The sequence below is a fragment of the Alosa pseudoharengus genome, unplaced genomic scaffold (assembly GCF_046254945.1).
Source record: "Alosa pseudoharengus isolate Yale_2024_CS ecotype anadromous, Long Island Sound unplaced genomic scaffold, YU_APseudo_1.1 YU_APseudo_1.1_scf_16, whole genome shotgun sequence".
NCBI lineage: Eukaryota > Metazoa > Chordata > Actinopteri > Clupeiformes > Clupeidae > Alosa > Alosa pseudoharengus.
Genome location: NW_027468630.1, coordinates 7779263 through 7803629, shown reverse-complemented (window position 1 = coordinate 7803629; position 24367 = coordinate 7779263). Strand labels below are relative to the sequence as shown.

At 43.2% G+C, this 24367-nt stretch overlaps 1 protein-coding gene across 1 annotated transcript in view; it reads left to right on the top strand.

The window, feature by feature from the left end:
• The window catches only part of tox3 (TOX high mobility group box family member 3), a 43768-nt gene that overhangs the window by 1171 nt on the left and 18230 nt on the right, over nt 1-24367 (top strand). Inside the window, exon 2 of the mRNA XM_076286933.1 lies at nt 23699-23764. Coding sequence (XP_076143048.1) covers nt 23699-23764 — 66 coding nt within the window. The remainder of the gene's footprint in view (nt 1-23698; nt 23765-24367) is intronic.

The window sequence follows — 24367 nt, the reverse complement described above, 5'->3', positions numbered from 1 at the left end:
TTATAACATGCTCGGATGCAGTGTAATAAACGGACAATTAGGGAGACATACAAGTGGTTCAAATAATTGGTTCGGGAGTAGCCTATGTTGTATCAAAGTAAAACCTCTAACCGAAAATCTATTGTTATTCGGAATGGAGGGGGCGCATTTGAAACTTACTGCGTGATGGAACATAGCCTAATTTTCAATTCATGGCTATTATAGGTGTACAGATCTAAAAGGTCCTCTCAACTTGGAGTGGGTTTACGATGTAGTTTGACCCAAAACAAAGACTTGTCAATAGGAGAGCTCATATTACAAGATTGGTAAAAGGGCTGTGTAGGCTAAATAACGATGTTCTTCGTCAATTGTAATTAGTTATAAACACGTTATAATGAATAACAGAAGGCATGACGTTAAAGTGTATTAGGTTAGTATAGTTAACTCGATAAAGTTTACAGATGAACAATATGCAGTAACTTCGCGCCAGCAGTTTAATACTTTGTTGGATTCGCTTGCACTTGTCGGCAGCGTCACATGCCATTTTCAATGTGAAAATTGTCATAGGCATAAATGAGAGTGCACACGAGTTGCCTGTGCAGGCCATTGCCTCTAGAACCTGCTCTTTTGATATGTAGGCTAGGTTAGTAAGATGTCAAACCTCATGTAAAAAGTCATTGTTATCAGAAACAAATTGCTATCAGTAGCTTATTTGCACCGAATTAGAAGTGTAGTTGATCATGTCTGTCATTGTCGTTTCTTGTTCTTTGTTTCCTGACACATTATGTATTAGTCATATCCCTTACGGGTTTGTAAAAGTTATTCAGCTATGTGGTAATGTGGAAGTTATAATGGTTTTATTAAGCTTGCATAATGAGGCCGTGTGTAAAGCGTTTTTGAGTCGTAAACAAGTTTGGTTTCTTCGAGTATCTCAATGCGAACAACATGATTGTTAGCATGCATATGCATGCAAATCTGCTTGTGATAGTCATCAGCTCTCTTTACAATAATCATAAATCAATGTGTGTCATTATATAGTTAATATGACCTCACGTTTCAAGCATATAGCCTACTTTCAAAGTACATGTGATCTCAAATCTGTCCACATGTCAAAAGGGGAGAAATGTAAAAACAGTTCAGATTCTCTCAGGGTATGTGTTGAGTTAGCACATAAATGGTGTGCTGTGTGTGTGTGTGTGTGTGTGTGTGGGGGGGGGGGGGGGTGCTCAATCATAACACAACTGAAACTGATCAAAAGGTCATGTCGAGTCATCACATCATCAGCATACCTTCCAGAGACCACTACATTAATTACCCCAAACTGTCTAATCAATCTTACTGCCTCATAAGGGATTTGAGGGGTTGAAAGGGATGAAGACAGGGAGGAAGTCAAACCAAAGCAATTAGTTACTCACATTATGTGTCCAGTTAGCATTGTCTTTGTGTGTGTTTTTGCATGCAAGGTGGAGTCTATCCTTTGACAGAAATCTGCTTGTACTGGGACGCCAACAGTTGTGCTTATCACAAACAATCTTACATCATTCCCAAAGGGCTGTGATGTAGCCTAAATGACAGAAAAATGAAGTAGTGTTTCAAAACATTAAATGAGATTTTGTTGCACATGCAGTCACAATGAGTAATTCAAACTTAATGAGGTTCTACATCCAAAGACACCAACTGCAAATAAACATACATGGTTGTAAGTCAAAACAACTTTCTTTTGTATGGATATTATTACATTCTGGATTTAGTCATTGAATAAATGTTAGTTTAGCTCTTTTTTATAACTTCTGAGCAAGCTGAGGTCATTAATTCTGATACATGAAAGGTAATTATATTTCAGGTAAGAAAGGCTTGTCCTTCTACATTATTCTCTTTGCAGGCCACAACACAATAAGAGCAATGTTCAGGAGCATTCAAACAGAAAACCCCTTTCATTCAGTGATTAGTTTGGTGTTTTTTTTTAATTGTGCGCAGTCTTACATTCTACCAGAACTCAATTTATCTGCGTAATGGCTGCGGTTTTTACTGGCTCTTTGGTTTATACAGAGAACATGTGGTTGTAGTCAGAGAAATTTACAAGAGAATAGCTTCACTTCTGAGATACTTAAAGGAATACTTGCCCATATTATCCTGGACATGCCATGGGCTGATGTTCAATTACCTCGTAGGGGTAAAATAATGTATATGTTACATTACTTATTTTGAACATGTAGAGTTTGGATCTACAGTATGGCACTAGTATATTTTCTTAAAACAGTTCAGTTTAAATACTAGTGAAAGGTTTTGAAAGGTTAGACTTTTCTTACTGCACTGACTGGCCCTTTCACATGAACAGGCGCATTTATTTTCTTCAGTTTGAGATACTCTTTAAGTGCAGCACTGCTGAATCAGTCAAGGCAGGATTCAATCAAGATAGTTGTCCAAGAGCTATTAAAGACTCCATTACTGCTGGTATCTTTAGTTAGTGCACTACAGTGCACTCTGCTCGCTTATGAAGATGCTTTGCATGTGGGTTAGACTGTTAAAAAGCATATGAGCAAACACATCAATATTTTGATAACTCATTTTTTTAAAACTAGTTCAAAGTCTCAGTATGAGCCAAATTAGCAGGTGGAAAGCCATCTCTCTCTCTCTCTGTCTGTCTCTCTCTCTCTCTAATGATCACCGTCATTTAGTTACACAAGCATAGATGATTCTCTTTGTGGAGTTTTCTCCATGACAACCTCTTTGGACTTTGTGTCAGAAAGTGTGTACCATGGAGGATTTATCAGAGCAGATGGTGCCTGTAAAAATATGACAAATTACCTCTGAAATTCTGTACAGTGCATGCACTAATTTCCCCTGCTTTCACTGGATTAGAGTAGACCAAATAAATAAGGGAAGCGAAAAAAAGATATTAAAAACGTACTTGATGTCAAACGTGGAGCTGCACCAACTGTTACAGTAAAACAATCCAGCCCCCTCCATTGTTGGGAGATTTGTGGATAGTGTAACATGCAAGGATGGAGCAAGCAGCTGTGGTTATCAAGAGATGTCAGAGGGGCCCCCCTGTATACGCTGCTCTGGCAGAGACAAAAGCTTGATTGTGAGGACTTTGGTTGGCATTGTTTCACGCCTCAGCATGGAAAACAAAGCTAAAAGGAAATGCGGGGGAGACATCAGTGATGTTAAATTACAGCCTCTTCCACTGTAAACCCACCCCAGGCAAAACTCACAGTGCAGACCCCCTCCATCCAAACCCCCAATACCCCTCTTCTTCCACCTACCCCCCATTCATCCGTTGTTCTGGGCCTTTTGTGAGATGAGGATTGAAAGGGTTAAAGTCCTCTCCAAACACTGAGCTGCATGTGCAATGCAGCCAGTGTACGCAGCTGGTGCCATTTCATCACACACATTCTAAACATATCCAAACACAACTTTAAATGGAGGTACCTTGAGAAGCTGCTTACTTAGTTATTTTTGAGGCCTGATTGATGAAACCAAAGCTCCTTGCTGAAGCCCCTTTTTTCCACGGTAGAAATGAATACCTGTTTTGTATGCTCTGAACCTTTTGAATCACCCCTTGTACGTAGACTGTTTCATCATGTTTATTAAATGTGCTTTCTCATTGGAAAAAGGTAAACTCCTTACAGCTCTTTCTGCTTTTCCAGCCTTTCAACTATATTAGGTTACACTTCCAGTCAAACAGAACACAGATATGTGTGCCACGAAACATGTATTTTCACATTCATTAGTGTTATTTTCCTTATTCTCTGACCACACCCCTTAGCTTCTTTTTAACTCCTGTGAAGGAAGAGCTTCCTTGACAACCCTTGAACAACAGCAGTGATGTTGCCATGGGAGCCATGCTCAGACACTTGAGTGATAGTGTATATTTGCCTTTGTAATGGTGTAAAGAGATTGGTGGCCCTGAAGCAAAGGAACAATGGGATACTTGCAGGACTGAAATGACATTTCAGGCTTTCATAAACAACAGAGTACACCAGATGCAGAGGCTGATTAATCATGAAATGGGTTCCTATTTTTGAGCAGACAGCACTTGTTGTTTTTTTGAAAGCCCAGCTATTGTATAATGTTTTTTCGGCCTTCATGTCATCAGCGGTATCGTGTTCCATAAAGATGAACAGATATAGAAATTGTTGACATCAAGACTTGTGGCCGTGACACCCGCAGTGGGGTCTGTTTTCACTGGATCTGCAGTACACTCAGTCCACTAAGCTGACCTTCATATCGAATCACACTCTGATAAACGCTGGCATGATACTGTTGCAGCCCACCACATCTGTGCAGAAAGCACTGAAATAAAATCCAATGAAGTTGCTTCTGCTGTTGTTCATATTGATCCATTTTTTTGTCTTGTAAGATCAACCTGTGTTCTAATGTGATTGTACCCTTCAGGACAAAGGACTCAGTCTTCCCTGAAACAGCTGAAGCCAAGCAGGCTTATTTTACTGACAGGCCATGAGAGATGTTATGCTGAACAAATTGGTAGATGATACTTAATCCTCCTGTGGTTGTAGATGACCAAGGCCATTTCACATGCAACAGTTGTATTAATAAATCTAACAACAAACCACCCCATAGCGTAGCTGCCAATGTATATGCATCCCTCAATGATCATTTTTAGAATATTACAAAAAGATACCAATGCACCTTTAAATATACTGTAGTGACACACATGTAAATGCACTTGCCAAAAACAATGGTCTTCCCCCTCCACTGTTGAGAAGCAGTGATATGGCCCCTTGGTGTAATCTCGATAATGTGCATCAGGGATGCTGCTGAATATGTAAATCTTTGGCTGACACAGCCCATTAGCTTGATCAGATCTCATAAAGAGCATGTTTAATCTCATGGCAGGCCATAAATTGAATAGGCATCGTCTTTTCCTCAAACAACATCCCAGAGGCCTTAGCTTAAGGAGAATTTGGAGACATGTGGAAACCCATGTTAGGATATCTTCTGGAATCTTCTGACAAGCCTCCTGCAGTAGTGGATGGTGCCAACACGTGTGACTGCAGTTTAGATAAGAGGACTGTAGTGCTGAAGAATCGGTGTCAGGCTTGGTGTTGTATTACAGCCATTTATCATGACACACCATCAGTTCTTCAGTCCACTATTTATTATACCACTCTAACACATCTGTGTGTGTGTGTGTGTGTTGAAAGACAAGAAACATTCATCTTGAACAGCTGAAATAGTCACTAAGCTCTCCTTGAGAACATGTGAGACAAAAATAGACTGACTTCTCTATACATATGGATTGGCAATGCCACTGGTATCAGTAGTATTGCACTGTGCCTCTTTTATTTGGAAGTACTATATCTGTTGATAAATTATATTTGACACCCAAGGTATTCCACCCTTAGATACAGAAAAAAAAAACATGTAAGCTTAGTGATTGCTATGATTTGCCAAACTACTGTCCTAGTTTCCATAAATATATTAAATTACAATTGGATTCTCTCTCTCTCTCTCTCTCTCTCTCTCTCTCTCTCTCTCTCTCTCTCTCATAAGTGACCTTCATATTTCTTTGCTTTAGGATATAGTTACATCTGGTATAGCAATCACATTATTGCCATATTTTAGGCTGTGTTTCAAGACCTGTACATATTTCTAAACACATGTTGGTTAACAACAAAATGGTTAACTTAAATGGTTAGCCATTCTCTCACCACAGTGATTTTTTTGGCAACTCTGTTACACTAGGCTCTGCTTTCATTAAAGTCTTAATGGCCTGAGAAAGTAGAATTTTATTGTTCTAAACAGGAAGTAACCTGAGATTTAAGAGCTTTCGTTAAGACAAAGCCATGATAATGGAAACCCTTCCCAGCCCCTGGTTTACAAACCCAAATCTGCCCCAACCCTCTCTTAGCACACAGGGGTGGAAGATTTTCCTTCTGAAACCCAAGAGCCAAAATGTTGTCTTGCCGTTATTGACATCTAGATCTTTTCTTTCACCTCAGTTATGCTTGTGACCCATACTGCCATCGTCGTGAACAGCCTTTCCCTCGTCCAAGCTACAGTCATTACTCACTGTTTTGGTATTCATTTGCAAATGGGCAGACCAGTGACCCGAGTGCATAATCAGCTTTCATTTGCGTGCAGCATTCAACAGGGAAATATGGAGGGTCTCACATACATGTCAGATGAAAGAGAAGCATACTGGGGTGATTATTTCATTAGTTCTTTGTTAGGGGCTGGCTGTAGCCGAGGCACACATTCCCATAATGCTTTGTGCCACCAGGTTGTCCTTTAGGGAGTGACAATGGCAGCAGGTGTGCAAATATTCATAAGGCTCACTGAGCAAAGAGCCCAGATAATGGGAGTAAATATAAGGCTTATTTGAATGTTCAAATAGAGGGCATATTGAAATGAACCACGGCAGCAATGCCATACTGTTCCTCAATAACAGTGCTACTTTATGGTTAAATCACCTCGCTGTTGGTGGACCAGGAACATAGGGGGGGGAAATAAAAGCTCATTATTTAAAGGCACTTGGCCATTAGTAAACAGGTCCTGTTTCATGTTTATCATCCTTTCTCCAGCCCATCACACAAATTTGCCTATCTGGGAAGTGGAGCTTTCCAGCGTTAGTTAGTGTTATGGAAATTGGACAACCATGTGTGTTCACTATTGGTTTGAAAGGTCACAGCCTAAAGATATTATAGATTTGCCCCCCCCTCCACCCCCCCCCCCCCACCCCCCAAAACATACACACACACACACACACATTTCCACCTCAAAGATCATAATATTCTCTGTAGCAACAGCACAGTGCATGGTTCAAAAATCTGCTAATCCTGTCCCACTAAAGAATTAACACCATGGCATTCAAAGTCATCCTCGCCCAATAAATAAAGTTTAATAGTCTTCACAAAAGCTAATATAAATGGGAAAAGCACCAGCACACTGTGGCAGACTTTAATTGGATCTTTTATAGAAGTGCATTAGGCTGATAAGTCTGAGGTCCTTTGTTTTCCCCAGGATTGTAATTCGACATAATTTATGTTAAATTAAGTGGCAGATCTTTCTCACTGAGGCTGCTGCTGTTGCTTTCGGCTCCCCAGCTTGTAGCTATAATACTGTGTCATTAAGAGAGACTTTAGCTTTATGCCACGTTGTACGAAGACGTTTGGACTTAAGCCTTATTTTGTTTACAATATGTTTTCCCTTGAAGCCCATTCCTTTGAACCACAAACGTTGATCTGTCTGAGAAGGAAGTTTGATCTTTTAAGAAAGTAAACAGTGTTGTAGTTGTTCACTTTAAGCCTGGCTTGGCCTCAAGTGCTGGCAAGAGTGGGATCAAATTATCTAAATCAACTCTAGGTGACTTGGGTAAATATATGGAAAGCTGCAATATTAAAGAAGAGAAACTGAATGACTAAAGCATGTCCTCATGGGTACCACAACCTTAATATTGAATATACATGTAGCATTGGATGACATTTTCCATTCCTCCCACAGAAAAGTATTTTGTGTTCAGAGTGTACATTTTCAGTCCACTGCCAGTAATTTTAAATTTGATAGCACATTGTTTTGGGCTCCATTTATAGATTATTTTCATTAGTGAGCAAAAATATAGAGAAGACATTAAAAAAGCATAAAATCAACAGAGGGAAAGAGAGAGGGGATAAAAAGTTACACAGCTCTTGTCTCTCGGCCTGGAGACATATGGTTTCTCTCATACCAGGCCCAACTCTGATATTTATTTCATACGCACATTAAAACCGTGGAGTGGTTGCTTTGTAGACAGTTTCCAAAAATTGTCCAGTGATTGCTTCATTGCTGATGTGATTTTTACTGGCCTCAAAAGTATCTTCAACAAAAAAAGGAGTGAGTGAGCCCGCCCTTTCCCTCTGGATGTAATTGAATGTTACGTTTAGGATGTTCTAATAAAGGCCCAATTAGAGCCACGTTGCAGCTGGCTTCCATCTGCTCTTTCTCTCTCTCTCTCTCTCTCTCTCTCTCTCTCTCTCTCTTTCTCTCTTTCTCTCTCTCTGTCTCTCTCAATGCCGTATTGATGTCGAGGGAGGAGACGCAGAAAGTCACCCTGTAGTTGGCTCCACTCCTCTTCCATTCATCCGCTCTTGATTTGAGGCCATTCAGGTGGACTTTGGAGGTGACCGCCTCTCGGTTGTTTGCTAAAATGATGAAAGCAATAAGAACAAGCAAGGTGTTGATTTGGGGGTGTTGTCGTTGGCACGCCATTTTCCACTTACAATTGTCTGAGTGTCCGAGTGAATTATCAGGTCCACCGTTTTTATTCGTCTGGTATTCAGGACATGGCACCACTTTGTTGGTGATATCAGGGGCAGGCAGGGGCTGTGGGTTTCAGTAAATCTCCATGTAGAGACTTTGGCAGGATCTACAGTTAAGCGCAGGATTCTGACTGTCCTGTATCCAGTATCAGAATAAGTGTATTCTGTTGCATTACCGAATGTCTGTGGCTGTGTAGACCATTACAGATGGAGATGGATATTCTTTTATAGGATATTTGGTGGGAGATTTCCTGTAACAAGTGCTTTGATTTCCCTATAAAACTGATGTAAATTCCCTGTCAATCAACAGTAACCATTTGCTCTGCTTGCTCCATATTTCATCTTTTGATATCCTCACAAAACACAACCCCCCCCCCCCCCCCCATGAAAGCTCTCCTGAAAGAGAGAGGTAGAATGATTACATTGTATCAAAGACATTACAGGCAGTTGATTAAAGCATTACTTCAGAGTTATCCAAGGTTAACCGTCCATAATGAAAGACTGTGAAAATAATGATACGCTGCATGGTTTTATGAAAGCTTGTGGCCATTCAGCCAGGCTGCTCTGACCTTCACAAGTCATACGAGCTAATCGGAACGAGTCCCCTTATCACAGCCGTGTTTTCAGGAAGATTCCCTCCGCCCCTGGCGTGAGGTTAGGAAGACTGTAAGGCGCTGGATGCTGCAGTGCCTTTTAGTTTCACAGGTGTTAGGGGACAGTGTGTGTACAGAGACAACCTCTTAGCTTTGGGGGTGGGGTGGTAAAGTTTTGACCGGCCTTTGAAGTGTCTTACGCTTTCCCTTTGTAGGTAGATCAGTCACCTCCTCTGCCTCTTTTAGAATTGGAAGTGCGCACCTTTGAACAGGGAAATATTTATTTTAGTATATTTTCCCCCTGATCTCTCTCTCTCTCTCTCTCTCTCTCTCTCCCTCCCTCCCTCCCTCCCTCTCTGAAGGTAGGATGTAGCAGAGCTTGTGCTGCATTGCCTTAATACTCCTCAAAGTCAGAGCCAAAGGTGAAAGCTCTGCTCCATGTCAGACAAACATCTTCGCTGTGCTTTGAGATCTCTAGCCTCGTGCTGCAGAGGTCACCGCGTGTAGTAGCGTTGCACACAGCAGTCCGCCTGTAATCTTTGGACAGTAGCATGGATCATGTGCTCCACGTTAGGTCCAAGGCTTCTGCAGCTCAATGGGGTATTGTTTTAGAGCCATTACGTGGCATGTCTGCCCTAATAAACTACTGTCATGAAGGCATTCATCCCCTCCTGTTTTCTTGGCCCAGATGTTCAGTCACAGAGGGAGTGAAACAACCCTGTTTATTCAGGCATTCGCCAAGGTCTAAATCCCTCCTCAAACAGCCTGAGTCAGCCCGTGTAACTGTCATAAAGTGAAACTAATCTGAATAGTAATACTTTCAATCTTAATAGAAGTAAGCGTAGTGTTGATGAGCTGACATGCAGAGATGACATAGAGGTGAGCGAGAGAGAGAGAGAGAGATAGAGAGAGAGAGATAGAGAGAGAGAGAGAGAGAGAGCGTGGTGGGGATGCTAACTCTGATGCCTTATTTTCATAATTGCCTCAATGACGGTCTATTCTGGTCATAAATTAAAATAAAGCTTATTCATCTGTATACTCTGTAATGATGAAGTCAATTAAGTTATTATCTGCACTTTATCTTTGTGCATTTTTTTGGTCTTGGAAGTAGTTAGGACAAATGGAATGAAGACATAGTGCTTCTGTGAAGCATGAAAGGCTATCAAGATTGTGCACTTGCCAGAACAGTGAAGAATAGCTAGTATTATCCTTTCTACATTACTTGTATATGACATGGTGGCAGGTGGGTGTGGCCTATCATCCATAAGCAACATCTAATGAGGGGAATGAATGTCACATGGAAGTCATACCATAGCCATCATTATTACAGTATTATCATGTGCAGAATCGTTGAGCTCTTCTGGCTTTATACATCTTATATTGAATTTCCCCTTGGGGATCAATAAAGTATCTATCTATCTATCTATTGGGCATTGTCTTTCAGATTCATTTGAACACTCATCAGAATGCTTCAGTTTTTCTTTTTGTAATTTGGTCGAATATGTTTGCTTTTTGGGATCATGACACAGGGCAGTGTGAATCTAAAGTGTACATGATGTTTTGACTAATTCATTAGTCTGTATTCTCACAGTAGTCTGATCCAGTTGGGTGGCCACGAAGGTTAAGAGCTAATTAGTGTTTTAAAAGCCAATCAGTTCCGTACGATTGCTGCTACTGCTTTCCGAACGGCGTTCTCTCACAATCCTATGAGTCATTTTCCAACAGTGATGTAAAGCATTTTTCTGTTTAACAGTACAGGAGATTGGTAACAACAGCATTCTTGCTTTCTTACTTTGGGGAAATATTGCAGGAGTTAATTAACAAATAAGAACAATTGCTTTATCCATATTTTCAACATTAGGCTCTGCACAACAGGCAAGCCTCAAGAAGCAACAACAAAGTAGTACATAAATCAAAGTGGCTTTCTTTGCCAAACGGCCCCCTTTGGGAGGTGCCTCAGTACTTAATTAAAATCTAGAAGGATCTTGTTTTAAGTGTTAGGTGACCATGCTGCATAATAATGACAAATCGTGCCCCCGAAGCATTAGTTAAACATTTTGGAACATAAAAAGGGCCCCTATCTTATTTCATATAAACTTAAATGAGATCTGAATGGAAGCATTTCTAAAAATGCAGCCGTGCATGGAGACTTCTGTGGTTTTTTCGTTGATGCTACTACTGCTGTTGTTGGCAAAGAACCCACCCCTCAAAAGCCAGAATATTCATTTCAAAATTACCCGTGTGGGATTACATGGCATGTGAGGACTTTATGAGTGCATTTATAATGTTTATCTTTGTACAGTGGAGGTAATAGCACTGTATGTTATTCCACTCATACATGTTAATGCAAACAACCTGGATTAAAATAGGTTATAATGCGGTGATTATGCCAAAAATGGTATGGGGTGGTTTGACTAGTAGTGACTACTTGTTACATGTTAAATGCGCTATACAAATAAATCTGACTTGACTTGACTTGACTTGACTTAAATTGGGTCACTCCTGTTTGCTTCTAATTCCAGCACATTGAAAACCGGTTCATTGATTTCTGTCTTGCTATCCTTTTGACGTGACAAGAATGATCTGTTTTGTCATCGCCGGTGATGGAATGTCCCTCGAAGACAGGTCTGCCATTTTGAACTGTTGCTCTTTGTATACACGTGTGGACAGGGGGAATGAGAGTCAACATTACCCTGGTTTCTTAGCCCATTTCCAGAGGCAGCTGATAATGATGGCTTCAATTAGGCCGACGCCGATTGAGCTCAAGCCCTTGCTGAAGTGACTGACTGATTACACAAATAAGTCGACAGATTGATGGACAGTCATACGCTGTGAACCCTGATGTGCATTGCAGTTTTGTCCCTGACAGTTCTACATTGACCACTATGAGTGTCCCCTGATCTAACGTGGCACCTGGTTACCGGAACGATTATAAGTGATCATCTGAAATCATTGGGATTGGAATGCCTTCGAGCAGTGATGTCGTGGAATCTTTTTTCTTTTCGGCCACTGAGCAATCTGCTCTTGTGTGAAGCCCATAAAAAGGAATAATACATTAAAGGAGACACTTGTAGTTATCAGCAGAAAAACGGCAGTGAAATAAAAGCCCCACTCAATTACTAAGTGCAGGAGAACTATCCAAGGGCAGCCTCTGTGCTGTAGTCAATCAAGTCACACCGAATTGCAGGGATGGATATCCAGACGTTGCAGATTTAGGTAAAAGACATGATGATCACGCTGGGCAAAACCTGCATCGCTTCCATCTGCTCTTCTCTATCAGGGCCAGCGGGAAACATGTCTTGCGGCTCCTCCTGATCAGAGAAATGCAAAACCTCAAGAGCTGACAGCCAATCCTGCATCCTAATTGGGTCGATTTCTTCAGCAGCGATGAATGGAGAGATTAATTCTTCCTATGTGTCCAATAAATCTAGCACTATCTATCTCACAATAAATTGGCTGATGGCAGAATGACAGGTAGAATCTCTTCTTTTTTCCCCTTCCCCTTTGACTCCAGGACATAACTGGAATGTTCTCCTGTTATCCAGCACCCACTGTGTCGACCACTACACTAGCTCTGTTTCAATCTCAACATGCCGACATCCCAGTCTTGATTGTCTAAATCTGCAATTGTGGCGCGGCGCTAGCCGGCGCTCCGTGGAGATCTAGGCTAACATCGCTAAGGATACACATGCGCGGCTCCCTGAAGAGCTCGGGCATGACGGAGATGTGGAGAAGCGGGTCAAGCGTGAGTCTAATGAAGACGAATGGAGCCGAGTGCCTCTCACGTGTGTGCCCAGGATCAGGGCTGGGGGTGGGGTTGGGGGGTTGGTCTGATGGGGTCTGGTCCGTCGCATCGTGTGTGGATCTGGCGCGAAACCCATTTATTTCTAATGCAGAAACCCACAGTACAGCTCCCATTTGCCCCTAAAATAGAGGTCGAGACTCATGTACAGGATGTGTCACTGGCCCCGTTTCTTGTCTCTTCTTCTTGAAAATGGGATAAAAATCTGCCAGGCGAACATGTACATTTGCTTCGATCAAAATCAAAAAGTAAACGTTTTATACAATTGGCTGTGTGTAAAAGCAGGATATGCCTGAAATATGTCTGCCTCCACATGTAAATAAATCACATCAGTGATGGGACACGGGAGGATTATAATGAGCACTAGATTGAGCATTCAGTCACCACATATGGTCCATTGCTTTTTCCTTCAGAGGATATTGTCCCTCTGTCAAAGTCATTTTATTCCCCACCATAGATAAACCTGACAGGAGTCCTATTTGAAGCCCAAAACCATCTTACTGGGAGGAGTCGTTGGAGCCAGTTTTATTGCACCTAGGCAATTTAAGTGGGAAAAATCATGACTCTGGTTTTTCCGTTACATATCCATACCCTGGCTTGTGGTTGTAATGTGTATTTGAAAAACTGGCTTTATGACTTAATGTGATTGACACATACCTCAGTGCAGAAAAGTGTGGTGGAAAATGTAAAAGTAGCGTGTTGTTATCCTGAAATCCACAGTGGGAAGCATTCCAACTGGTTGAAGCTTGCTAGAACATTTGCATCATCAAAAAAGAAGTGCCATTTCTGTGTAGTTTATAACAGATGCATTGGTCTTTAAGCAGTGTGTTTTTTCTCCTCACAAAAAGAAGAAATCTTCTGAAACATGGACCAACTCCAGTAATTCTTAAGGGTTGTCATTTTTTGCAGGTGCCTTTGATCTCTAAACTGTCTCCCCACATTGAAGGAATGGAATAATTTCACTGCATATCTGAATAAATCCTTAGTACGGCTTTGTTCGCCAGCTTTCTAAATGTCACCATAATGATGGGAAATGAATGGCTCAGATTAGTTATTGTAATTATTCTACACTAGTATCATAATCTTCCTCTTCATTTGAAATGTAAAACGTTTAAAAATGACAATTTTAGGAGTAAATACAGAAAGAATATACTAGCAGCACAGACTGGGGGGTAATTCTTGTCAAAAAAAGAACAACAACCCCTGCGTGTGTTGAAAAGAAGATGTAAGTGTATCTGTTATCGAGCTCCCAAGATCCTTTTGTTAGAGTGTCAGTCAAACTGACGAATGGTAGGTAATTGGTGAAAACTCAGTGCTTGAAATAGTTAATTGTCTCTAATGTTTGGGCAGGAGAGCAGAAGCTGTCTGACTTTTAGCCACAGAACCGCCTTCACAGCTGTCCGTCCATTTGTGTAATGTAAAAATAAAACACACTGTTACAAAAAGCATCCTTCAAGAGGCACTGTGTGTGTGTGTGTGTGTGTGTGTGTGTGTGTGTGTGGCTGCAAGCCTACTTTGCACCCTCAACTATTTGTTGCCTGGTTACGTTTAAAAGCATCAAAAATACAGGTAATCTCCAGAGACAAAATGACAGAGCAAAAGCAAAAATCTATTCAAAACAAACTAAACTAAAGACAACACCCTTATCCTTGCATTTTCATAATTCAAGCTAATTTTCTCCACTCACACCGTTAATCTTTGTGCGACCTGTTGATCGTTAGTTTCCAGACACATTTCTGGAGGGGCGCCCAACAGTATTTGCAGCAGGACCCCTGTCAGAAGTGCCAAGCAACACAGCCACAAATTGGAATGTGGTTGGGCTCTGGGAAGGGAGCCAAGATTTAAATTAGACAATAACCTCTGCTCCCTTCCTCTGCTTCTCTTCTTCCAGCTGTAGGCACATCCATTTGTTTAATACAGTCAGCCCTGCAGTGTGTAATAGACTGATATATGAGTCACCACTCAGCAGTTTGTGTTCCTGAGATTTATAAAGACCGAACAACTGGTCAGGTTTGTACTAACTGGAGCCTTATCAAGAGAACATGCATGGGGAAAGACATGTATCCTTTGTGCGGAGGAACCACCCCTTGCCAGCCTCCGACCATATGTTGCATATCTTTCCACGGTGTAAGCATATGGCATGTATATTTAATTTGAGGCTCATTTACGGGATGTGTGTTTATTTCACGACAAATGACTGCACGGTCAATTATAGCGATGCCGCAGAGCACTGGCGTGGTGAAAGCGGTCAGCACTGACAGATGCCATTTTAACAAATGCGCACTGAAACACCGATGTACAGATCAATGAGAGGACACTTTAAAGGAGACGGTTTGTAAAGAAAATCATGTGGGAAAAACAACATATCTAGTTGGAATGGAATGCTTACGTCAATTTGAAATGGACAGGAAGGAAGGAAGGGCATGCATACCATGCATGGTAACATTTAACTGAATTCCAGTATGTTATCTGGTTTAGTAACTAAAGAGGCATGTTTTTACTTCCTAGCAACAAGAACTGTGTGGTGTAATGTGATATAGTGTAATGTAGTGTAGTGTGTGTGTGTGTGTGTGCTGTGTGCCTGTGTTAAAAAAAGGTGTGTTATACTTATGTATGTCCCCCTGCACCCATTTCCCTGATGCACTGTCGGGGATTAGATGATTACATCCTCCGCTCTGACCTCCACAGTGCCCTGTCTTTCTTATCCGCAGACATTTCCTCTGATGGCTACATTAGCCAGTCGTAATGTTCAGAGAGAGCGAGGAGAGGGAGCGTGCCTCACACTATCAGGCCTGCGAGGAAGGAGAGGCCTCATTCCCTGCCTCGCTTTTTTTGATGTGGTTTCATCTTGCTCAAGTGACTGAGCCTGATCGCGACTGTCAAACAAAGTGCATTAGCACCCACGTTTAACACCACATGCTGGGGCAAAACTGTTTTACTTCTCCAGAGCTTGACTTGCATGTCCCATTGAACTCGGTTCTTAATCTCTGTACTGCAAGGGTTGTGTTCTCTCTCTCACCACTGGGAATTGCCCACCATCACCACAACACACACCAACATACCATTAGTATACCCTACTAAAATGTACTTTGTTTCAAAATATTCTAGTGGTCCAAAGGCAAAAACCTACATGAGTAACATAATTTAAGAATTCAAGAACAACACCATAGGAACATGGCTAGCATGTCATGGTGAATGTCCCACTTGTCTGAGTCAGTTCATCTCATTTCGCTAAAGCATTGCGCCATTTGCTGATGGGGTCAGGAGGGCCTTGTGCCTGTAGTCATTGTGGGAACTGTGCCTCATGTTTCTGAAGCTCGCTCTCATGTCTAAGCCCCTTTGTGGCTGAGGTCCAATAGCTTTTCACCCCGCTAGATCAAAGATGAAGCTGCAATCAGCCCGCACTTTCTTTCAGGATTTGCTCGGAAAGGCCATAGCCCCTGACTTGAGCCTTCAGTAGGGGTTAGATGAAGAGCCAGGAGGGTTGTCCTTAAATCTGCGACGGTTAGACAGAATATGGTGAGCACATGTAAAGGCCAGTCCAATCAGGGAATGGTAACGGAGGCTCCAGGCTTTTTCCTGTGGTGGTTTTCAGGCTAATTTTATTCCATGCTTCATTGAGGCCAGTAAAAGTGGTATTTGTTAGGTGTTCCTAAGACTAAAACCCAGTCTCACTACAGGCTCGGAGATACAGTTGGGTGTTTCTGGGGCCTTTCTTCTCTTGAAACTAAACCCTAGTCTCATTTCCATACATATGTTTGCAATTATAGTTAAGCTCTGAAAACAGTTTCTTGGTATGGAAATAGATTTGACAACAAGTATTGTTTGGTTGGAATTTTGATATAGCCGCAATGCGTTTCTTAGCTTGGTTATTTTTTCAGTGAAATTTTGTTTGTTTTTAGAACATTCCATGCATTCCAGAAATAAACAGAGTCTAGTCCATGTTTTGCCAGGACATAACATTTGATTTAATTAATATAAGCAAGGAAACAAGGAAATTGAATTTCATCACTGGAATTGGTTTCAGAGTACATTCTCCAAACAATCTCCAGACTCTTTTCAACGTTGCAGTGGAGCTCATTTGTTTAACCCCCCAAAAGCTGGCGGGACACAAAAGCCCCTTTGAAACACAGCTCTCTCTACGTGAGAACTTCAGAAAGGCAAAGACGTCTTAAGTCACACACATTTTTTTCTAAAACAAAGTACAAATCGCACGTGTTGAAATACAGCAAAAAAAAAGAAAAACATCTTAAGCCACGCACTGCATTTTTGCCATTGGGAAAAAGTCCCTTTTTTGTTGAACACTCATATTTCATAAAGAGCTCTCTCAGGTGTGTAACCCACTCATATAAACATGTCCTTTAAATCCAGCCCAGTCTATCGCTAAGCATGGAGACCAGGGACCCACTCTAACACACTCTAACCTTTTACAGAGCCCTGTGTGCAGAGGGGGAGGGGGACAGGTGTTCTTTCATCACCGTGTTTTTTTTTCTCTCTCTCTCTCTCTCTTTTAAAACTCATGCAAAGGGTTAAGCAACTCCTTTAGCTCCTGCCCCTTGTGAAAGCAAACAGGGCCTCCCAACACACAATACAGTGCCACAGCAGCCAGCAGGTACAGAAGGAGACTTATCAGGACAGAGTGCTGAATGAAACTGTCATCTCACTAGATCCAGGTTCCTGATAAGAGCATTCGTTCCCTTCTCTTTCTCTCTCTCTCTATACTCTTTGGCCGGTCCTTCTTGAGAGTTTTTAATCTGTTGGTTTTGACTGTTGCAGCTATAGAAGGAACGGAGGGTGAGAGAGAAGGAGAGAGTGTGAAAGAGAAGGAGAGAGAGAGAGCTTTAATATTTGCTTTTCTGTAGCCCTCCAGAGCAGCTGCGGGCGGGGGGGGGGGGGGGGATCTGACTGCGCAGTACAGGGGTGTAACGATTTTGGCTTTTAACTGAATATTACCGATTGATTGAGCTTGCAGATCACACTCGGCTCTGCAACCGGCTGGGTGGACACACTGAGCACCAGAGTCCGTTTACAAATTAACTACAACACGGCAACGTGTGCGTGGGTGTCTGTGTTTGTGTGTCTGTGTGTCTATGTGTCAACACGTGAGTGCGTTTATGTGTGTGTGTGTGTGTATGGAAAGGGTGGTGCGTTTTTTTCATGTTCTGTGGCCTCTGTGATCATCCAGAAGGCCGATCTGCCAAGCAGGGTTGTAAATGAGGGTGGATTTGGAGGGGATCCTGTGGAAGTGCAAGGCAGGCTCCTCAGAGGGCTTTTGTGCCCATCTCCTCCACAGTCACTCAGGCAATTTAAGATGGAGCTCTGCCAAATATAAAAGGGAAACTGAGGCAGGCAGGAAGAAAAAAATGAAACAAAGCAAATTACCCCTGGTTAGCGCGAAACCGCGGGTTTTTAGCTGTAACTGTGCTATTTATGCTCCGGAGTGTGGACTGGAGAACACATCAGTGGGAGAGACTCGGGTTTCAGCAAACAGAGGCCTCCCTGTGATTGCAGGGCTCAAGCTGAACTGTAAAATTGCTTGTCAGCAGCTGATAGGTTTCTGCCAGGAATATGGTCTTGATTGAATTAGTTTTTTATGCCAGGGGTGAAATCCCCATGGTGTTTAACTATCTCTCACCATGCTGGGTAGATACTATAATTAATGCTCTCCTTCCATAGGGGACTGTATAACCCGAGCTCTGTAGACACATTGGAGGGGTCAGATTTTTTCCCTGGGTATTGACCACATATTCACATCAGCACACATGTAACATGTCGGACACTTTTGTTCAGACGATTTATTTTAGTCGACTAGACATTCGCCCTCAGGAGCCATTTGTGGAACTCGAAGGCCTGATATTGTGTGTCACAAAATGGGAGTCATAGCCAGAGGGGGTCCACACTGACAAATTTAAAAATAAACATCTATACTGTGACCCCCCCCCCCCCCCTTTTCCCCACTTTGTCTGTTTCTGTCAATGTTTTCTGCCCTCAAAGAAGAATCTCCTCATAGCACTATGAATTTGCTCTTAAGGAATAAAGCCTCCCCCAGTATTGAGGCCAAAGAGTTTGTGAATGTTGTGGATTAAAAGATGACCCATTGTGCAAAGGCGGTTTGAACCTCAGAAATATTGCCTGTGTGAAGGGGCTGCTTTTTTTCTTTGCTGCGTTGTGTTAAAATAGTCCCCTCTGCCCCCACCATTCATATTGCAATCTCCACAGTCTCTCTCTCGTCTTTGTCATCCAAAGCCTTTAATGCTTTATCTCAACACACACAGTGCAGGGCTTTCAGTGGCCAAGCACCGCTGATACTCAAAATAGAAGAGCATTAACATGAAGTTTATTTTCAAATCCTCGCTAACCTATTTATCAGACATGTTTGTGGGCTAGGTTTCTCTGTGTTGGGGTTTTGACATGCTGAGAGGAGCAGTTGCACAAATTCAGGTTTAGTTTAGGGATTCGTGTTAGACTCACATATAAACAATTGTTTATGCCATGTATGAGTTGACATTGGGTGCTAAGTATTATAATGTATTTTTTTTTTTGAGGATTTGCAAATTGTGCTGTCCTTCTCACTTTAACATTTTAAACACTTTAGCATCGAGAGAATACCCCTTGCTGGATACAGTACATGTTCACTGTTACACAGAAGTGCCAAACGCACTGTAGAATTATATGCTCGTCTGCTATATTTGTGTGTGGTACAGATTGTTCAAAGGCTCGAATCTAAGTGTGCCTTGCGTTTCACAGTTAACATTTCTCTTCCTGCTAGCCTAAACTGAAATAGCATCTGATGAGAAAATAATGAAACAGACAGAGTTCAGTGACACAAGCCAGCCCATGTTGCACACAGTACAAGGTGCTTTATTTGTACTTTAAATATATAACAGCCACCACCACCACCACCACCTCCTCTCCAGAAGCTGTTTCTTGTTGCTGCTGCCTCTGAAACATGCTTTATGCAAGCTTAACGTGTTCCTTGCCTATTTACTGATAGGATCAGGCTGGCCTCTCCTTCATATTGGGGGTGAGGCGGGGTCACGTTGGTGTAATATTGTTTGTGCCCCAGGGTTGAAATAATTTTGTATGTTGTAATAGCTGCCAAAACCTGCTTATTTCCCACTGGGCCAATTCTCATAAGAATATTCCTGTGTTGTTAAGGTTATGAAATCCTGTCCAGTTGAGGCATAAATACTGAAATGAAAACTCGGATCAGTCCGCCCGTGGATTACGGTACAAAATAACGAAATAGCTACCATGACCCTTGTTGCATTTGTTGATATTGTATGTAAATTATGCACAGTATACAGTAACATCAAATGCCTCAGAGAGCGAATACTAAACACACACACAGAACATGAGCTACTTGCATGCCAGTGGAAGGAATGTAACTGCTAAGGAAATATGTTGTTAGCATCGCAGCCTAGATAAAAGGGACACACGGCCCCTGGTGCCTCCATCGGTTGGTCGTATTTGTAGTCTGCATACTTGTCTTCTCATGTTCCAGAACACTGTATAATTGCAGCCATGGAGAGGGGGCCTTTTCATTAAAGCTTGCTGTCCCACTATAGCTGTACTTAAGAGAGTTCCACTCGCAGATCCATGTCTGTTTCCTTTAGCCCAAGACCTCCTGAAGAGAGTGAGAGAGAGAGAGAGAGAGAGAAGGGGGAAGATACAGTTAGTACATGTACCAATCATCTTCCCAGGAATGCTGAGCCTAGGTGTTTGGGGCTGACTAAGTCATTACTTGTCTCTGGAAGGGGATGGCTGTGATGCTTTCTCCTTCTTGTGGTTTGTGGTTCCTATTAGCATTGTATCAAAGCAATGCCCCCTGAAGCTTCAGAAAATATCTTTATACTCTTTCTGGCAATCCATCATTACCTTCCTCCTCTTTTCTCTAAATGGTCACTCTGGCCATTTGGCAGAGTCTTTCTTCTGACCAGAGTGCTTTTGGGGCACTTTCTGTCTTTGCGTTGTGTAGGCTATTACCAGGCCGGAGAACTGATCAGTCAGCTTGGCCCGACGCAGCTCTGCAGTTCCTTTCTTTTTAATTACAGAGAGTTCATTGTCCACACTGACCCATTTTAAAGCAGTAGCTGCCATTAGCTGCCGAGACCCTCCAATCATTCTTAATTTCATTTGGCGTTTGGCTCCGGTCGGGCCAATCATCAACATGACTATTTCCGACGCATGCACACACACACACACACACACACACACAAAAACTAGAAAAAGATTAACTTCAACAGGAAATGTTTGTCGCAAGACCCTTTGGTTGGCATCCAGTCATCATGTTCTCCACAAGGTCCTCCTGATCTCCTACACCCACGAGCTGCTCAGAAGTGATACCGCTGTCATTATCAGCAGTGTTACTGAAAGAACGTCCACTTTGGAACGTCTAGGAATGTAAAAGGCACACATTAAGCTTCCTGTCTGCCGAAACGCAACCCACTTTGTGTCGAGGTGCGTCGTCCTCACAGGCCCCTCCGCGCTGTGCCATTGAAGGTGGTTCACGTCCCCATTGTATACTTTCCTCCGGAGTCATTTATCTAAGGCTGACTCTGTGGGAGGAATTAGAGCGGGCTTTGGCTCTCTCCTGTGTCTCGCCACTCTATTAGGGCGTTTGTTCATTGGCGCGCATTTGTTCGCGGACAGGCTGGAGTTAATATTCATGAGGGTTGAGGATTGCCATGTGTTTCGAGCACAGGGGCGAGGAGGCCAAACATGGCAGGTAATTGGATTGTGGGAAAAGGGGGAGGATGTTGATGGTGTTAATGAATAACTTAAACCCTCGGATTGACGGTGGCACCTTAGCCTACTCGAAAGTGCCCCCCGCCCCCCCCCCCCCCCCCAACTGCAGCGAAAAAGAAATATGCATTCGCTTCCCTTCACGCTGTTAGCATTATGCAGTGCCCACATTGAGGATGAAATGAAGCATTCACAGTCTCATGGCCTCCACTGTCCTTCCCAGAATCCTCAGTGAGAGAGAGAGAAAGAGAGAGAGAGATCTTTCTGTCTGTGGCTTGGGAGCCATTGTTCGTTCGCCCCACTAAAGTCTTATTCACATCCCAGCAAACAGAGAGAGAGAGCAAGAGAGAGGCGAGTGGGAGAGCAGAGTAGAACAGAGTCGAGTGTAGCCTTGCTATCTCTTCCCACATCGGCACAATGTTCCCTGTGTTTGAATAGAGAGGGATATCTCCGCGACTTCAATTTGTAATCTAAAAAGACGAAGGAGGACGGGGTAGCACTCCACCGATAAGCCGCTCGTAAGGTTAATTACTACCCGAGTACTTCTCAGAATGACTGACTTAGCCTCACCAAGATGGCAGGGAGAGAGTGGAGGCGGGGGAGGGGGGGTGTAGGAGGATACTGTGGAGTTGCTGTGAGGGACGTTGTCAGGTTTACTCCCGGACAGATGTTTTCTCCGCAGAGGTTATCAGTCTTGTTTGGTGTGTGTGTGCGCGTGTGTGTGTTTAAAGACCCCAAGCAATGGATCTCTGAGCTGCAGTTTAGAGAAGAGATGGTTCCAGGTAAGAGGCGGCTGGAACCACCTGCTTTGCCAGCTGCCATCAGCCTACTGGTCCTGGCTCAGTCTAGCGTTACGCTGTTAACATTGCCTCCGATTCTTCCCTCTCCCTCTCCAGGGCATAAACTAATTAATGGATACCATTCGTAGTTGATTAGCCGCAGTTCCTTCGGTAATTACATTCGCATACTAACCACTCTGAAGAAAAGAACAAGAAAAAATAGGAAGAGGGGGAAGAAGGGATAGGTGGGGGGTGGAAAAATAAATTAATGCACTTCTCATTTTGCTCTGATCTTAATTTGTTTCTGCTATTGTTTGGACTAGAGAAAGATAAGACACCATTTTTTTCCATCATGTGTGTGCATACAGGCCTCTTATTCAAGTTCCTTTGCATTCATTATGTCTGTCAGCAAGTCTTTGTAATGAATACACAAAAGACGATTAGTTTAGTTTAGCTCCGTTTAGACAAGCCTCTAGAAATTGTGGAGGGAGAGTCTCTCCTTATGTCCTCGTTCTCTCTCTCTCTCTTTATTTCTCTCTCTCTCTTTCTTTATTTCTCTTTCGTTGTCTCTCCAAACTCCTCATGAAGATGCAACCCAAAGTTCTTGGTGTCCCTGTTCTCTGTCCTGCGCTCCCCTGGCGTAGGTTGGGGTTTGTGTTGCTCGGTCACAGAGAAGCCCATTGTGCTCCAGAGTCCAGCTGCCGTCCCATAATTCTTCATTCTGTGTCCCATTGTTCCTACCTGTCAGTGCATTTGTGTCTCAGAAGAAAGGAAGTGGCTGCCATTCTGCTAGGGGGTTGTGTGTGTGGGTTTAAGAGGGAACGGGCCTGAGGACGAGGGGTGTGTGTTTGTGTGTGTGTGTGTGTGTGTATGTGTGTTTGGTGTGGGGGGATGGGGTGAAGCGGGTGTGGGGATGAACAGCCTGTGAGGACCATGCTATTCCTCCATTTGCCCTCTTAAGCATGCCCTATTTTAATAGCCCATCCACACCAAACCCTTCTCCAGCCACTAGTCTGGACCCCCAAACAGCTCCATGTTCTCAGGATGCTTCTCTAGTCCACACTCCCCCATCATTGTTTTTGTTACTCGACCGAGTCACCCCCCCCCCCACCCCACCCCTTGGGTTACTTGAAGTTAATAACCTGCCGGTGCATCTCGATCCTTTGCTTTGTGATGCAAACCCATCCTTAATTGGCATCCCATAAGGCATGAATACTGAGCCCGGATTCTCATTACCCTGCGCTGAATTGGCCGAGCCTCTCAAGCGTCTCACGGGCCACAATGGAGTAATGCGGCGGCTCTCTGCCCGTGTGTGAGCAGAGCCAGAGGTGAACATCGTATGTAAACACAGAGAAGACTGTTACTAGGGTTGTCCGCACGGATTTATTTTAGGGTGTGCTCCTTCAGCTGGAGCTTAATTGCTTGTGGCCATAGTCCCTCAGAAGAAAAGGAATGTCTTAAGTGTGCATCATTGTGTAAACATCGTTCTTAGAGGGCCACTAACATGTGTTTTGTTTTTGTTTTTCCCTCACGCAGTTTGCAAACAACAACAACTACATGAATATGGCAGAAGCCAACGGAGGCCTGCTCCCGGGTGGTGATGTGAGTATTTATCTTATTTATTAGTATTCCTCCTTATCACAGCACAGCATTTCACACCTCATTCAAAAACAGTTACCTCATTAACCTGACACAACACCTCCAGCTCAGCATCGTCCCTGTGCCAGGCAAGAGTCACTCGCCGGGTACACAAAAGATCAGGTTCCCCCTCTACACAAACATCACCCCTGTACGACCTCTCTCTATCCCTCTATCTGCATCTCTATCCCCCCGCCATCCATCCCTTTCTCTTGACCCTGACACGGAGAGCGGACCTCGGGAGCCTCTTGAAACACGTTGCTCCAGATTGCCCAGTTTCAGGCGCAGCAGAGGCAATCCCCGCGCGTGGAGAGGTCAGATGTGGACAGCAGGCACTATGGTCTGGGCCTGACCTGGGCGGTGGGTGTATGGAAATGCGGTGAGGAGGAATGCAAGTGGCAGCAGCAGCAGCAGCACTGGCCTTTGTCAGGGAAACATAAGGTGTGTCGCAATGTGCGGCCATCTGCTCACAACGCTAACACAGCGACATGTGGTTGCATCGTCACTGGGAGCTGCGAGGCTGGGGCCCGCAGTGATAAATGATCTTCCCTCAACCAGCATCCTCCT